The sequence below is a fragment of the Solanum dulcamara genome, chromosome 8 (genome assembly GCF_947179165.1).
Source record: "Solanum dulcamara chromosome 8, daSolDulc1.2, whole genome shotgun sequence".
NCBI lineage: Eukaryota > Viridiplantae > Streptophyta > Magnoliopsida > Solanales > Solanaceae > Solanum > Solanum dulcamara.
In genome coordinates, this window is record NC_077244.1 from 74,649,705 (window position 1) to 74,665,581 (window position 15,877).

At 32.7% G+C, this 15,877-nt stretch overlaps 2 protein-coding genes across 4 annotated transcripts; one reads left to right on the top strand and one right to left on the bottom strand.

The window, feature by feature from the left end:
- Positions 1 to 204: 204 nt before the first annotated feature.
- Positions 205 to 3,682, bottom strand: LOC129900231 (histone deacetylase 8). 3 transcript variants are annotated; one of them, XR_008769584.1, is made up of 4 exons: positions 3,316 to 3,682; positions 1,831 to 2,527; positions 1,593 to 1,654; positions 548 to 621 (listed from the first exon to the last, which is right to left on the bottom strand). XR_008769584.1 is itself a non-coding variant. In XM_055975154.1 (3 exons), exons 1-3 carry the CDS (start codon positions 3,584 to 3,586, stop codon positions 319 to 321), a joined length of 1,155 nt encoding a protein of 384 aa, XP_055831129.1. In that variant the 5' UTR covers positions 3,587 to 3,682; the 3' UTR covers positions 205 to 318. The 3 variants fall into 3 exon arrangements, 2 of the variants coding, with proteins under 2 accessions (XP_055831129.1, XP_055831130.1); XM_055975154.1 differs by lacking the exon at positions 1,593 to 1,654 and having other exon boundaries at positions 205 to 621; positions 1,947 to 2,527; XM_055975155.1 differs by lacking the exon at positions 1,593 to 1,654 and having other exon boundaries at positions 488 to 621.
- Positions 3,683 to 7,906: 4,224 nt separating this feature from the next.
- Positions 7,907 to 13,734, top strand: LOC129898764 (7-dehydrocholesterol reductase-like). The gene is made up of 13 exons (XM_055973430.1): positions 7,907 to 8,151; positions 9,014 to 9,236; positions 9,430 to 9,485; positions 9,912 to 10,014; positions 10,099 to 10,164; positions 10,436 to 10,549; positions 11,002 to 11,128; positions 11,265 to 11,365; positions 11,787 to 11,912; positions 12,094 to 12,158; positions 12,414 to 12,495; positions 12,658 to 12,740; positions 13,490 to 13,734. Exons 1-13 carry the CDS (start codon positions 8,060 to 8,062, stop codon positions 13,554 to 13,556), a joined length of 1,305 nt encoding a protein of 434 aa, XP_055829405.1. The 5' UTR covers positions 7,907 to 8,059; the 3' UTR covers positions 13,557 to 13,734.
- Positions 13,735 to 15,877: the final 2,143 nt, after the last annotated feature.

Below are 15,877 nucleotides of genomic sequence, written 5' to 3' on the forward strand. Positions count from 1 at the left end.
AAAAGATTATCAAATTACAAAATGAGAGTAATGTTGAAACAGAACCAACAAAATATGGATGACTTTTTAAAGGAGAAAATTAGTAAGGATCCTCAGATAGTTGATTTAAATGAGCAATTTTGCTGATATAGATGAATTTTTGCATCGATTTCCCTTTGATCCAACGCCTTTGTTTCCATCTTAACATCATCGAGGACAAGAATGTGTTGAGAATCAGGTATCAATGCAGAAATACAACCACGGATCAAAGAGTGAGCAGCGAGTTGTTGGGACACAGTAAGTGTTTGAGCACAAAAGCAAAAAAGAAGGAGATCCCAACTAAGCATCTTTAAGAAATGGTACAACTTCTTTTTGATACTTTTTGATAGCTTCGATTACCTTGGTTGGAAATGATTCATCTTCAGGATAATAAGCAATAGGATCAGATAATAGAGGCTCTGAAACATTGAGCACACCTTCAAGAGTCGCGTGCAGACAATAGGCTGAATATGTAACATGGTATCCACCTTCTTGGACGATCAAGAGCCGTCCATTGCTATACTTGTTTGCCATGCCATGAATTGTCCGCCCAATGTCTCTGTAACCTTCCATTGTCAAGCATTGTCTTCCATTTGGATCAAACTGAAACGCAAGTTGAGTGCAAGAAGTTTCTTGAGTTAGCAGGATACAATGCTGATACAATATTAGTTAAGAATATGTTTTAGACATTGATTATGATTAGGAAGTTTTGACACTGACAAACTGAATTGACAGAACACCTAAAAGTAATTATAGGAAGAAAATTTGACTCAAATAAAATTTAACTTGTCAAAATGAGAGTCAAAACAGCCAAACTGCAGATCTAAGCATCTAATAGAATACTTCGGTAACTGAAGTGAAGGAACCTTTGACCACCTGCCAACCAGCCCCTCTCAAACTTCTGAGGAAGTATAAACAAGCATTGTTAGGAGGTTAATAAATGAAGGAGTCCCTGAGCTCAACTTATTCTTTTCAGCTTAACTAAAATATTTACGATGGGTCAACCATAATCCCAATTGAAAGAACCTTTAACTAATTGTCCTTTGCAGAGAAACTTAGGAAATCATGAGTAGTAAAACGGACAGAAATACACACGAATTTTCAGGTCTAGTTTTCTCTAATAACATAACTTAGAAGCCTAAATTTCAAATAAGCTCATTGATTTAAGATATCTCTAATCTGTGGCCTACAGCTTCACCTTAATACCAAGCAAGAAATTTTGTATAGTATACAATAATTGTAGTGGTGCTACTGGAGAGATATAGATCAAACAACTGCACATCTAGACTATGCAACATAGGAACATGATAGCAATACATGAATTATTCTTTGAGAAAAAATGCTTCTAATTATCAAATTGACAACAAACTCAACGACCTAGAAATTATCTGTAAATTACAGAAGTCAACTATGGTGCACAGATTGCATACAAGTATTTGGACTTGAAAAACTTCCGTTTTTTTGTTTGCTAAACAGACTGTTGGCAGATATTACTTGTCACAAGGACCAAAAAAGAAGTTCAATACTCTGCTAAATAACATTTTATTTTCAGGGCAAGCAGAATTTACACTTACATTTTAGGTTACATATATAGCTGTTTGATGCATGCAAGTATGGAACCTCAAATCTTGAGATTCTGCCAAGACAAGTTTTATGCCATTAACGAATGAACATTTCATTGACTATTCTGCAAATAAATAAACCTTAATATATGCAATTTAATCTGCAAATATAATAGCAGTAATATTATCATAACTCATAAGCATCTATGTGGGTTAAAGACCAATCACCAATTATTAAGTTTGAACATACCTTTTTCACATTTTAAAGATGATATTGCATTGATTAATGAACTTCACTCCACAAATACCTTTCAACTTCATCACAAAATACAAAAATCCGAACTGCGATAAAGATAATGCACTTACAGCACTTGAGTCCTGCCCAACAACCAAAACCATCATATCAGGCTCAAATTTCTCGATAGCAGGAACAACTAAATGCTGCATGGCGTAACCATACCCTTTGTCCCCGGTTCCATTTGGCAAAGGTATATTCAGGTTATACCCAAAACCTTCACCTTCACCAAGCTCATCTACAGTTCCACCCTGGGGATGAGAAGGGCCCCAAGAACCATGATTCATATGAAGGGAGATAGTAAGAACCTTATCAGAATGATAAAATCCTTCTGCTGTTCCATTCCCGTAATGAACATCGATGTCAAGGACAACAACCTTCTTACAGCCACCATCTAAAGCCAGTTGTACAGCTAGACCCGCATTGTTAAGGAAGCAATAACCATCAGCTTGAGTAGGTTGCGCATGATGACCAGGTGGCCTGACCAATGCATACGCAATTTTCCCATGTTCATCAATTATATGCTTCATAGCTGATAATGTACTACCAGCAGCAAGAAGTGCAACATCCCATGACCCAGGATTTAAGAATGTCCCTCCACATAATTCTTTTCCGCCATTTCTATCAGCTTCAATTAGTTCATTTACATATTCTGACAAATTAAAAATGAAACAGCTAAGAGACTTAAATTTTGAAATGAGAATAGATTTCAGAATAGAGTTGGATTTATAACCAACGCCAACTTTAAATTAAGCATGCACTATGTTACTTTCTTTCTATTCCTTCAAACAAATTAACCCCTTTTTCGTTCAATTCCTTCAAATAAAATCAACTCCTATTTTCCTCCGGTTCTTTCAAACCAATCAACCTGTTCCTTTCTTCCGATTCCTTCAACATAATCAGCACCTTTTTTTTTCCTTTTGTACCTTCAAACCAATCAATCCATTAAGCTGGTTATGATATGTGAGTCACCTGTCTTCCTTCTCCATCATTCCATTCTGTTTAACCATATTGATTGTGCTATCCATGCTTTGGCAGCTCAGCATAAATCCATATGACTTCGATGTGATATTTAATTTTATTTTCTAACTTGTAGTATTAAGCAAAAGAAAACAATTTGGGCATGAAATTATACAATACTAGCTTACTTTTATCCTGGTAATTAACTTAATGATCTTTGATCAATCTTTCGGCTTTGAGAAATTATAACACTTGCTCAATTTCTCATTCAGAATGCTCAATTAGAATAGTTCACATCCATATAAACTCAATTGCCTAAAAGTTTAAGCTTTACAAAAAAATTGTGGCTTTCACTTCCCAATAGTCGAAAGAATTAACTTGGGCTTTCATAGATGTTGTTTTTATTCTTCAGAAATTAAAAAAATTACAGAAAAAAAATAAAAAGAGAATCGTGAAAGGAAGTTAAAGTTGGGTACCCACCTTGGGTGTGGAAAGATGTTAATTGAGAGATGAGAGCAGGGCGGCCTTGGTGCCAAGAAATGAAAGGTGAAATAGGACCCCTTTTGAGAATGGACACCATGTTTTTTACCCTCTCTTCATTTTCTGGGTGTTTTTCTAACACATCAAGAAAACCAGGGTTCATTCCTGTGTCGAAAACACCTCTTCCTGTGTCATGTTCCAGCATACCCTCGTGCCAGAATACATCAATAAGATTGTCTGATGGCAGAGATTGTGATGCTGAAGAAGCCATCGACAAATTTGAAACTTCCCAATACTGGTCACTTTCTTTTGATGCCGATGACCCTTTTTCCTTTTTTTGAACCTCACGTAAACGGCAACTACTACTCTTCCGGGGATTTTAATTAAAAGAGATTTTTGAGTTATCTATTTGAGGATATAGGACACAAGTTTTAAAAATTGGGTAAAAGGGACTCTAGTATAATTAGTGATTAATGAGTTATGCTAATTTAAAAAAGAATATTTTTATACACCCCAAAGTTTTGTTATTTACAAATAGGTCCAACATATAAGAGGGTTGTAAAAAACACCTAAACAACTTAGGGTTGTTTAAATATCTTCTGGTTGTTTGAACTAAACAACTTTTGATTGTTTAAACAACTTCTGGTTGTTTGAACTAAACAACTTAGGATTGTTTAAATATCTTCTGATTGTTTGAACTAAACAACTTTTGGTTGTTTAAATATTTTTTGGTTGTTTAAATAACTTTTGTTGTTTGAACTAAACAATTTAGGGTTGTTTAAATATCTTCTGGTTGTTTGAACTAAACAACTTTTGGTTGTTTAAATATCTTCTTGGTTGCTTGAACAACTCATGTTTATATAAACATTTACAACATATCCTCTCTTCTGTTCTCATCTCTTTTCATCAATTTTTTAATATAGTTTTCACAATCAAATCGAAGTGAAGAAAAAAATGAGAATGAAACATCCAAAGAAGAAGAAGATGGAAACACAAAAAGTTTAAACATAAAGGGAAAAACAGAGAAGGAAAAAAGTAAAGAAGTTAATGAAGAAGAAGATGAAAGAAAAAAAAAAGAGCGTTAAAAAAATGAAGAAAAGAGAAGAGAGGAGAAGAGGGAAATGAAGAACAGAAGAGAGAAGAGAAGAGGGGAATGAAGAACAGAAGAGAGAAGAGAAGAGGGAAATAGAGAAAAGTTTAAAAAGTGGAGTAAATGAATGAAAATTAGGGTTTTATTAAAAGTTTTTGATTTTTTAATTTTTACCCTAAACTTTTAAATATTCTAATTCAACCCCATCTCTTCATAATTAACATCTAATTAAAAATTTATAATAAAAAAAATTAAAAAAAAATACAAATCCCCTATCTTTCATTTAACTCTCAAAGGTCTCTTTTACCTTATTTTCCCTACTCTTCCGATGCAGGTTAGGTAAATATATGTAATATGTTTATTCTTTATTGATTTGATATAAATAAATAATTTTTATTTGGATAAATATTTCCTAACAAATAAAAGGGATAATAGATAAACTATCTTTTTAGTGTGTTTGAATTGATTTTATTTTTTTTAGGAATTTATAAATTAAAAGTTAAAAGTCATAAGTTAGAGTTTATTTTAATTGATATATTTTAAGTATTTTTAAGCTAAAATAATTTTTAAGCATTGGATAAATTTAAAAAATACTTATAACTATTTAGTTTTATACTAAAATAAGCCAAAAGTTATAAGTTAGACTTTTGACTTTTAAGTTAAAAATGAAAAAGTTAGATCTAAATATCATACCCAATTTATGGCCTTTACCTTATTTTTGTACTTTTTTTAAAAATCTAAAAGTAGGTTTTTAAAAATATTTTTTGTCTTTCCAAACACCTTTCAAAAAAAAAACTTAAAAGCTAAAAATTACTTAAAATAAGTCAATTCAAAGACTCTAGTCACATATAATATTTATGTTTTTTAACTTTGGGTGTGCATAAGTAGATATTTAAATTTATATAAAATTGAACAAATAAACACACACGTCTTACTTGACATTTTACGTGGTAATTCACGTCCTACGTATAGTGTCACGTAAAATGCATACATTTATTTACACGCACCCAAAATTAAAGGACATAAACATTAAATAAAATCAAATTTAAAAATATATTTATATATTATGCTAATTAAGAAGAAAAAAAAAAGTCTCTCGCAACTTCAAGGTGGTAACTGGTAAATGGAGAAAAAATGATGAAAATAGTCTTTAATGGCTCATAGATGTACTTGTGTTATAGGCTGGTTAAATTTAACGGATATTTGAACAAGCCGTTAAATTTATGGTTTACCCTAGAACCAAAATAGTCCACTTTCTTGCATACGTAAAGGATTATTTCCCTTAATGGGTGGGCATAATAGGTCGATATTAAATTTTGTTTAATGTATGGTATTTATAAATAGAAAATCAAAATATTTAACACCGTATCAAAATATCTAATTATATATATAATTTATATATATTATAATAATATTAGCAAAAATATATAAAATTGTATTAGTATAAAATTAGTTATTTAGACGTTAAAATTTTGATTACTTTAACTTAATTGAGATATCTTCTTTGCGTAATTGATTTACAACGAGAATTGCTTGTACTTATTTTTGAAAAGCTAAAGTCATATTTTTTTATATATGAGTATATGTAAATTGAAATCGAACAAATTATAATTAAATTATTTATCATACTACAAAATACTGAAATCAAATTTTAAAACATATGATAATAATATAAATTTTTAAAAATCAAAATTATCGAACCTAAATTTTTAATATTTTGCCACATCGTATTAGGCCCACCCCTAATCAGGTACCAAAATGGACCAACCTCCGTTAAAGACCATTTTGATCATTCATGTAGAAAGAGCATCATAAATACAGAATCTTATTCTGGCTGGTAACTGATTGACCACGTGAAACAGATTACATTTTACATTAATTAAAGTGGTCAGTGTTGGGGCAGGACACGGCGCCAAAGTCGGGTTTGGGCTTTTCCGTAGCTCATCTACTGCAGATCTGCATTATTGTGCATTTGTGTGTATGTTGTTTTACTTTATACAATTTAACAAAAATAAATAAATTACCTCCAATGATCATTGATATAGAAGAGTTTCTTGGAGTTTGGCACACCAAATTTAACACAAGATGGGGTAGAGATAAAATTAGATAAACTCTACAAGCTAGGTGTTACTCTACTAATTTGACTCCTTGACAAAGAAGATTCAGAGGGTTCATAAAATAAAATTACAAGGTTTGACATGCTGAATTTTAAAGGAAGAGACCTCTCATCTAGGTACGGTATATATTGAATATTTTATTATATCAATTTTTTTGATATCGTGATTTTGATTTTATGATATTTGATATGATGTATGATATACATTTTAATTTTTTTGGTATTCGATGAGTATATAGTTACATAAATAATATATATATATAACATGTCTATATTTGTTGTAAACTAATTACTTTATTATATATTTAAAACTAGCCCTTTTAATCTCTAATTTATAGTATTCATACATTTTTTTAGAGGGCTTAATTTTTTTTTAAAACTTTCTCATAAATGCTATTAAAACAAAAGACAATAATTATTACTCTATTCACTTTAAATTTAATCATATGTTTTTGACTTGACACAAAGTTTTAAAAAAGTAAATAAAAAATTAATTTTTTTGGTTTTAATATTTCACAAAGTTGAAATTATAGAATTGTCGAATAAAATAAAAGAGATATTCTTTTTGAAATAAACTAAATGCTTTTTTTCAGCAATTTCTTAATTCTAACTTTTCACACATACATATTTAAGATCATAAGATTAAATATCATTTTAGTGTATTCACATAACTTTAGTTTAGGACCTTAAGAAAAAAATCTTTTTTTTAAAGCTTCGTAATAAATCAAAATCAGATAAATATATTAAAACAGAAAAGTATAATAGAATAGGTAAAACGGAAAAGTATAATAGAATAGGAGCCCGTTTGGATTGGCTTTAAGTTGGTCAAAACCAACTTAAAGCCCCTTTTCAGCTTTTGGACGTGTTTGTCTAATGCTAACTTTAAGCCAGAAAGTTCTTAAACTCAGTCAAAAATGAAAAGTTAGGATTCCTAACTTTTTTTTTCCTAAGTGCTTAAAGTCATTTTCTTTGACCATGGAAATTACTTTTATATCCCTTATATTTTAACTAAATTCCCAAACTACCCTTTTTATTCTTTTAACCCTAAAATTCACATAATTTTCATCATTTAAGCACTTTTATCCAAACACTCAACTGCTTATTTATAAAAATAACTTTCAGCACTTTAAAGTTCTAAAAGCACTTCATACATAAAAGTTACTTTTTTAAGCTCATCCAAACGGGCTCTAGGTAACAAGCATCCAAACAAGTTGTAATCGTACAAAGACCAGATATTAATCCTACCAACTCACAAATATTGTGTCCCCATTCATGTTTTTAGTACTGATTTGTAATTGAAATTTGCAGCACGCCAGGCAACCTTCTCTCTCACGTGGGTATTTTAGCGAACCAATAAATATTTTTCTATATAGAATCAGCGGAGAATTGGAGAACCACGTCAGAATAATACGACAAAGTAGATTTTCAGAGTAGAGTGTGAGTTGGTGTAAAAGTTATAATCAAGAAAATTAGCAGTGGAGGAGTTATCTCTCATTTCTTCAAAAACAAGAACAAGTGCAGAGAGGGAGGAAGAAGCAATGGCGGAGTCTCAATTGGTTCACCCTCCTTTATTCACCTATATCTCAATGCTCACTCTTCTCACTTTAGTACCCCCTTTTGTTATTCTCATGTAAGTTCATCCTCTTTAATCCAAAATCTATCAATTTCACACATCTTACAATTATCTCTCTGTTTCAAGATTGGACCTTTCTTTTTCTTTTGTGGGTATTGTTCAAGATTGCTTCTTTGTCTACTGTTTCTCTGATTTGGGTTAAAGAAAAAAAAAATAATAATAAAAAAAAAGCTCATTGAAAGGGATTTTTCTTAAAAGGAGAAAAGGTAGCTAGCTTCTTTTAACAATGGAGGTGTTCAGACCACTTCTTACGCAAATTAGAAGATATAATCCTAGTGCTGTTTTTGACTCTATTGTAATTTGAACCTTGTTCACAAGTTATTTATTTATCCGCTTTAAACTTTGCACGCTCCTTAAAAAAATTAATATGCATAATGTATAGTTTAAGGTTTTGGGAAATGATTTGGTGAATAAATAATTAATGTTATGGTAAAATAGGAAAAAAATAATTGCCTTTTCTTGATACGTTAAAGAATTGGATAAAAGAGTGAAAAATCTATTTTTGTAACAGTGGACAATAAAAGTGAAAAGAGGGGTGGAGTAGTTTCTTGTGTATGATTAAATGTTTTCTTTCCAGAGACCATTGTTAGTTTGATTACATAGACAAAAGAGAGTAATAATGAAACTGGGAAATAAAGGTTGCAGTTTTACACAAAAGCTATACATTTAGACATGTGAAAGGAGTAAAGTTGGTGCAGAAAGCAAGGTTGATAAATAGATCTAAACGATGTGAAGTCTGTTAATGTTTCACTCTGCTGATTTAGCTTATTACTCGCTCATTTCGCTGAATAGTCTATTAATGAGGACACGAATCTATGTGATTGATTTAATCTTTGGTAATTTGATGTGTTACATGCAGGTGGTATACAAATGTTCATGCTGATGGATCTGTATTGCAAACATTTAATTATCTAAAGGAGAATGGCCTGCAAGGACTAATTGACATTTGGCCAAGACCTACTGCAATTGCGGGAAAAATAATAATTTGCTATGCTCTATTTGAGGCTTCACTTCAGCTTTTGTTGCCAGGTAAAAGGGTCGAAGGACCGTTATCTCCAACTGGACACAGGCCTGTCTATAAGGTACTTGACAATAATTCTTCTGAAGATTTTCCCTGTGGTCTATTTTATAATGTGAATTCTTGAATTGCAAATGTTACTGCGGCTAGTTTACTTCACCACTATTTGTTTTCCTGACATGGTAAAGGATTTTTCTGCAATTATTTTACAGTTTATACACTTCAACATTCAAAATGTTATGCTTTGCTTATTGCAGGCAAATGGCATGGCTGCATATACATTGACACTAATTACCTATCTCAGTCTTTGGTGGTAAGAAGTTCCATTCACATACTGTCGACATTTTTACTTGCTCTAGAGTTCTGAAATTTTGACTCTATAGCGTGCTGTTTTGGTAAAAGATACTGGTTCTCTTTGGGAATAGCAGCTTTGCATGGGAAAGTACTATGACTTCCTTTTTGATAATAACTGAAGCTAGCACAGTAGCAGTTACTAAATTTGGGTATAGGCCCAACTTTTTAGTTTGTTTAGTTAAAATATCAACCCTTGAGTGTTTATACTGCGCTATAGTTTGTGAACGTGCAACTTCTAGTTGGATGTCTGATTAATGTAAAGCTTCCCCTTTGTCTCTGTCCTCACATTTTATGAAGCTGATCATTATAATTTTTCCAGGAAAATGTTATATTTTTGTGTGGTATTCATGTTACTACTTGTTTGATTGTTTTCCCTCTTTGTCAGGTTTGGAATATTCAATCCTACAATCGTGTATGATCATCTGGGAGAGATTCTCTCTACACTAAATTTTGGAAGCTTAATCTTTTGTCTCTTATTATACATAAAAGTAAGCATACATAAGAATCCTCAGTGATAATGTGTTTTTCTTTAGACATATACCTCTCTGATACATGATGTTGACATTTACAAGGGTCATGTTGCACCATCTTCCACTGATCATGGTTCATCAGGGAACATAATAGTCGACTTCTATTGGGTAAGCATCGTTTGCAGTACACATGAAGACTATTTCTTGTCTTTGATAAGTCAAACAACCTGGTGTCGAAAGTATGCATGAAGTTTACTTTACTGTCTTGACTACTTTATTCTGCCTTTTGTTTTCTCAAGAAAAATGAAAATGGTGATACTAGATAACCAGTTATCCTAGAAAGGCCTGATTTGAATCTTATACTTGCATTTTGCAGTATCCTTCTTAAGTCATCTCATATATCTTAACCTAGGGATTTACTTCTTTTTTACTCTTTTAGGGAATGGAGTTATATCCTCGCATTGGCAAACACTTTGATATCAAGGTCTTCACAAACTGCAGATTTGGCATGATATCTTGGGGAGTCCTCCCTATTACCTACTGTATAAAGCAGGTAAATGCTCTAAGGAAGTGCTCGAAAGTGAGAAAGAATGTTTCTATATTTTGCAGTTCCAGAGCTTCAAATTTCGTTATTGTTGCTAGCCCTCTTGTCACTGTTGGTGGATAGTAATTTGATTTCTTTAGTCAGGCTATCTAGAAAGAGCAATTTTTGTTTGTTTTCTGTTATTTGACTTTGAAATGCAGTAGGCCGTCCAAGATAAATTCTTTTTTTTTAATTCTTCTGCACTAGCACCATCCAGGAGAGAAAGGGAAGGGCATTATTTGAGTTACTTTCTTGTTTATATTTTGGAAGTCCCATAGCTCAGCGGTCTTAACTTTTGTTCTTGTTATTTCATCTGAGGAGCCCCAAACAGTATCCGGTTACCTGTTCGATTGATATTCAATTCCAATTTTTGGAGTTTGAAAGTTCACAGCATTTTTAATGTATGCTTTTCAATTTGGCAGTATGAAGAATATGGAAGTCTCTCAAATTCCATGCTTATACATACCATAATAACGTTGGTGTATGTCACAAAATTCTTTTGGTGGGAAGCAGGTTACTGGAACACCATGGATATTGCTCATGACAGAGGTTTGTACATGCTTTGTATTATTTGTTTGTCATTTTAAGTGCCTTATCTTAGCTCTCCTGTGCTATGTTGGTTTCCTACTTCCCTACCGTGAACTCAAGGTATAATGTTTTCTGTATCTTGATGTTGTTTTGGCAGCCGGCTTTTACATATGCTGGGGTTGCTTGGTATTTCTTCCATGTATATACACTTCTCCTGGCATGTACCTTGTCAAACATCCTGTAAATCTTGGACCTCAGGTACTTTTGACTCTCCAAAGAATCTGCCATGTGTTATTTAGATGCTAATTCATAGTCCACTGCATGTTACTTCTGATCCATTTGTACCTAAGGTTTTGACTGAGTATCTTCCTATACCAAGATTATCATTTGTGAGACTTTTTCATCCATTGGATACTGGTATAGATCTTAAAGATGGTGGATAGCTAACGATGATTTGCAGTGGAACATTTCTTGCACTATACCAACCTACAGTAAATAACTACTTGTATTACAATGTGAATGTCCAGTACAGTATGCATTGAATAAGCTAAAAATATAAGTATATTTTATTCTCCAGCTGTATGGTTAACAAAAAATATAAGTGTACTTGCTTCTTTCACCATCCCTAGTCTGTTAGCTCTGTGCTTCTGATGGCCCTGACTCTCTTCTTTTTTTGCAGCTTGCAATTTCTATTCTAGTAGCTGGTATTCTCTGCGTATACATAAACTATGATTGTGACAGACAGAGGCAAGAGTTTCGCAGAACAAATGGCAAAGCCCTTGTCTGGGGAAAGGCTCCATCAAAGGTTTGAGGATAGCATCTATGATTTACTCCCTCTGTCCCAACTTATATGATAATCATGATTATATTTACTTCCACTACCACTAATATAATGCAACATTTTAAACTCCATTTCTGGTCAAAATGTTCTGGAATTCTCTTTCCCCTGTGTAATCATATCTGCTTTGGTTTCTATTTTCCTGTAGATTGTTGCCTCATACACTACTACCACTGGTGAGACTAAAACCAGCCTTCTTCTGACATCTGGATGGTCAGTTCTTTTCTTTTAACCTTGTTAACTTTATCGTACCAAACAGTTATTCTCTTTCTGCCACCAATTTTCTTGTTTACAAGCTGTACCAGATTGCAGTTACAAGGAGTGCTAAATGAGCTAGCATGTGTAGTTCAAAGAACATCTTTACCTTTTTGTTCTCATTTGTTCTTTAACTATTTCTAAAGCACTCGATAGGGAGAGTACTGTATAAGCGAGATGCAACATTAAATATAAACCTCAAAAATTTTGCAGGTGGGGCTTAGCGCGACACTTCCATTATGTTCCAGAAATACTAGCTTCATTTTTCTGGTGTGTTCCAGCACTTTTCAACCATGTAAGCATTTTCTTACACCAAATAGACTAAATCTTACAATTTTAGACATATCAAGAAGAAATTTAAAAAAATACTGCCTCCTCTCTTTCATTTTTGCTTTGTCTACTTAAGGTGCTGGAATCTAACCAATCCCTTCTCCTTCATAACTTTTCCTCCTTGCAGTTCATTCCTTACTTCTATGTAATCTATCTGACGGGCCTCCTTTTGGATCGAGCCAAAAGGGATGACGAACGGTGCAAGTCAAAGTAAGCAACTCAAACTTTATTCTCATTCTTTAACAAAAGCTTGATCTTTATGCAATTCAATCAACAAAGAACCTTGTGTGCAAACAAACAAATGTTTTTATTGTTTTTAAACTTGAGAACTTAAGCGCTCTCCCTTGTGCACAATGCAATGCTTCAAAATGAGGATAAGCAACAAAAGAGACATCTCCATTCTCCAATAGGCCGAGATGGCAAAGGACTTTTTTATTTTCTCCGGACTCCCTTTTTATTTTTTAGTTAAGGAAATGGCAAAATTATACTCCATTGTATGTCCTACGGAGAGAGATACAGAGAGTTCTTGCCGGAAGTTATGTTTCTTGGATCCTCCAGAAATGCTGCACACCCATGTTGGATCTTCCAAAAATTATACTACATTCTGGAGGATTCAAGCAACATCGAGCTGAAAACTAGTATCAAGAGAGACATCTTTATCTGAGGTTTCCTTGTCCGGCTCCTCAATTAGGATGTTACTTTTAAGATGGACTTGTTTTGATAAGCGAGAGGTATAAGCAGCTCGAGTTATGAAGTTAGATTGTACTAAAAGTGACGAAAAGATTTAGTGCAAGCATTTTACCCCCCTAATATCAATAAACAACAGGACAATTCGATCTTATGGTCTACCTTTTTTTGAAACTTTAGATAGTTAATATTAATGTGCTTATTCGTGGCATTTTGTGTTTGTATGAAATCTAGTGAGGGTGAAAGTTTGACAAAGCATTGCTTCTTTGCAGGTATGGCAAATACTGGAAAAAGTATTGCGAAAAGGTGCCTTACCGGGTCATACCCGGAATTTACTAGTGGTTTTTGAGCTTCAACTGATGCTCTCTTTAATTAGTGCTGCTGCTAGTATATTTCAGTTGTAGTTTTTAGACTATGATTTTTATTTTATTTTTCCAATAAAGCACTTTTAAGTTGTAACACCATGAAAAAGCCAGCTTGAAATATCGTTCCAATTAAAATGGGCACGGGTTATTTTTATCCTTTCCTAATGGTACCACTTCGCTATGGGTCACCCAGGAATATTTCCAAGTACTAAATACGTTACAACACTTCTATCTAATCTGGTACTGAGCTTATTATCTTATGTCATTAATAAGGAGTTTAATGTAATTAAAGTTTCAAATATAATTTAGAATTATGATCGATTGTTAAAATTTCTAATAAAGACAACTTTTATCAGGGCTGTTAAAATGATGTATACTCAAATATTAGACAAATGAGAAAATAAATCTTGCATCCATGTTCTAGACCTGGAAAATATATTTTATACACCTAAATGTATAATTTTAAATTCAACACTCAAAACTTTGTAGAGACAAATAAGATAGCAAGAAGTAGATCACTACCTAAAAAACTACGTAACTTGTTTCATTTTACGTGCTCTAAAGTCATCAATACTAACATGCATGCATTACTATTTCATATTAAATTCGGAATGAAATAACATAATATTTCACATAACTAATGTTGATTTTGATATTCATCACCGTAACAACAGAAAATAGGATTGGTTCGGGAGGATACAGAAGCTGTAGCCAAACACTCAAATTATTAAATCCAAAACTTTTAATACTAGAAATATTTGCAAATTGCAATAATAAATCAATACAGTCTACCGACTTCCAATAATTTCTTAACAAGTATTCATGGGATGACATGGCCATAAGATATTTGTCATGTGATTCTATGCCCTTAAACAAGGTCAAATCCATCGGTGACCCCTTAAAGTTGGCACCAAGTTTCACTTAGACACTTCAACCGGGCGATGTTCACTTTAGACACCTCATATAGGGGCCCGCTGTGTCATTTTGACACTTTTTGCTGACATGGCAAAGTGAGTGTAATACACTCAACAATAACGCGTGAAAGGTTTTATTTAGCCATTTTTTATTTTATTTTCTCTTCTTGTTCTCCATTTCTCAAGGCACCACCTTCTAACATTTTTCCAAGCTTAAACTCCCTCAATGGAGATCAAATTTTTTATTCAAATCCGTTTTCAAGCCATTTTTTTATTCTTCATTGTATTGCTTTTCTAAATCTACCATCACCTCCCTCCACCTTTTTCGCCGGAAAAATTGATACCAACACCCATATTTCATATTTCTTCTCTCTTTATTTCTTCCTCTCTCTTTTCTTCCCACAAAACAACACTAAAAGAAATAAAAGGAATAGCTATGAAAAGTAAAAGAAAAGAAGAAGTTTTTAAAAAAGCACAAAAGAGATTTTTGAATGTAATAAAAAAAGATGATTTCCGATGGAAAAGGAGGGTAAGGTACCATCATTGCTCTCCACCTTTTTCGCCGGAAAAAATGAATACCAATACTCATATTTTATATTTTTTCTTTTTTTCTCTCCCTCCCTCCTCCCCCTCTCTTTTTCTCTCTAAACAACATCAAAATAGAAAGAAAAAAAAAGCTCTGAAACAACTTTAAAAAGCAGATTAAGAAAAAATAAAGAAAATTGTTGGGTGTAGTGGAGAAGACAACTACCATTGGGGCGGGGAGGGGCGAGGGGGGGGGGGGTTGCAATTGATTTTTTTAGAATAATGTTTTTATTTTATTTACTAAGTGAATTTTAAAATAATTTTCAACTTAAAATAACACATGTAATCATTTAATTGGTTGTTTGCCACGTCATCAACGAGTGTATTACATTCTCATTCAGATTTTTGCTTATTGTCAAAAAAGTGTCAAAATGACATAGCAGGACCCTACATGAGGTGTCTAAAATGAACATTGCCCGGTTAAAGTGTCTAAGTGAAAGTTGGTGCCAACTTTAAGAGGCCACCGATGGGTTTGGCCCTTACACAAATTATCACACGTTCTATATATATTTTATTGGATATAATGGATTATTGTATAATATTATATCTACTTTTCTTCTTCTTGTTTTTTCTTTAAAATCTATGAAGGCACATTCACAATGCTGAAATATGCACGGAAAAACTTTGAGATCCTCTTATAGTTGAAATCAATTGCAATTTACTCTAAACAGAAGTGCCACGAAGGAGGTTTTGTTGAAGGATTTTTACTAACTCCAGAAAATGGAAAAAAGATATACGTACGACATGTTTAATCCGGGATCAAACAATTAGAGCTAGAAATATCAAGATCTAGATC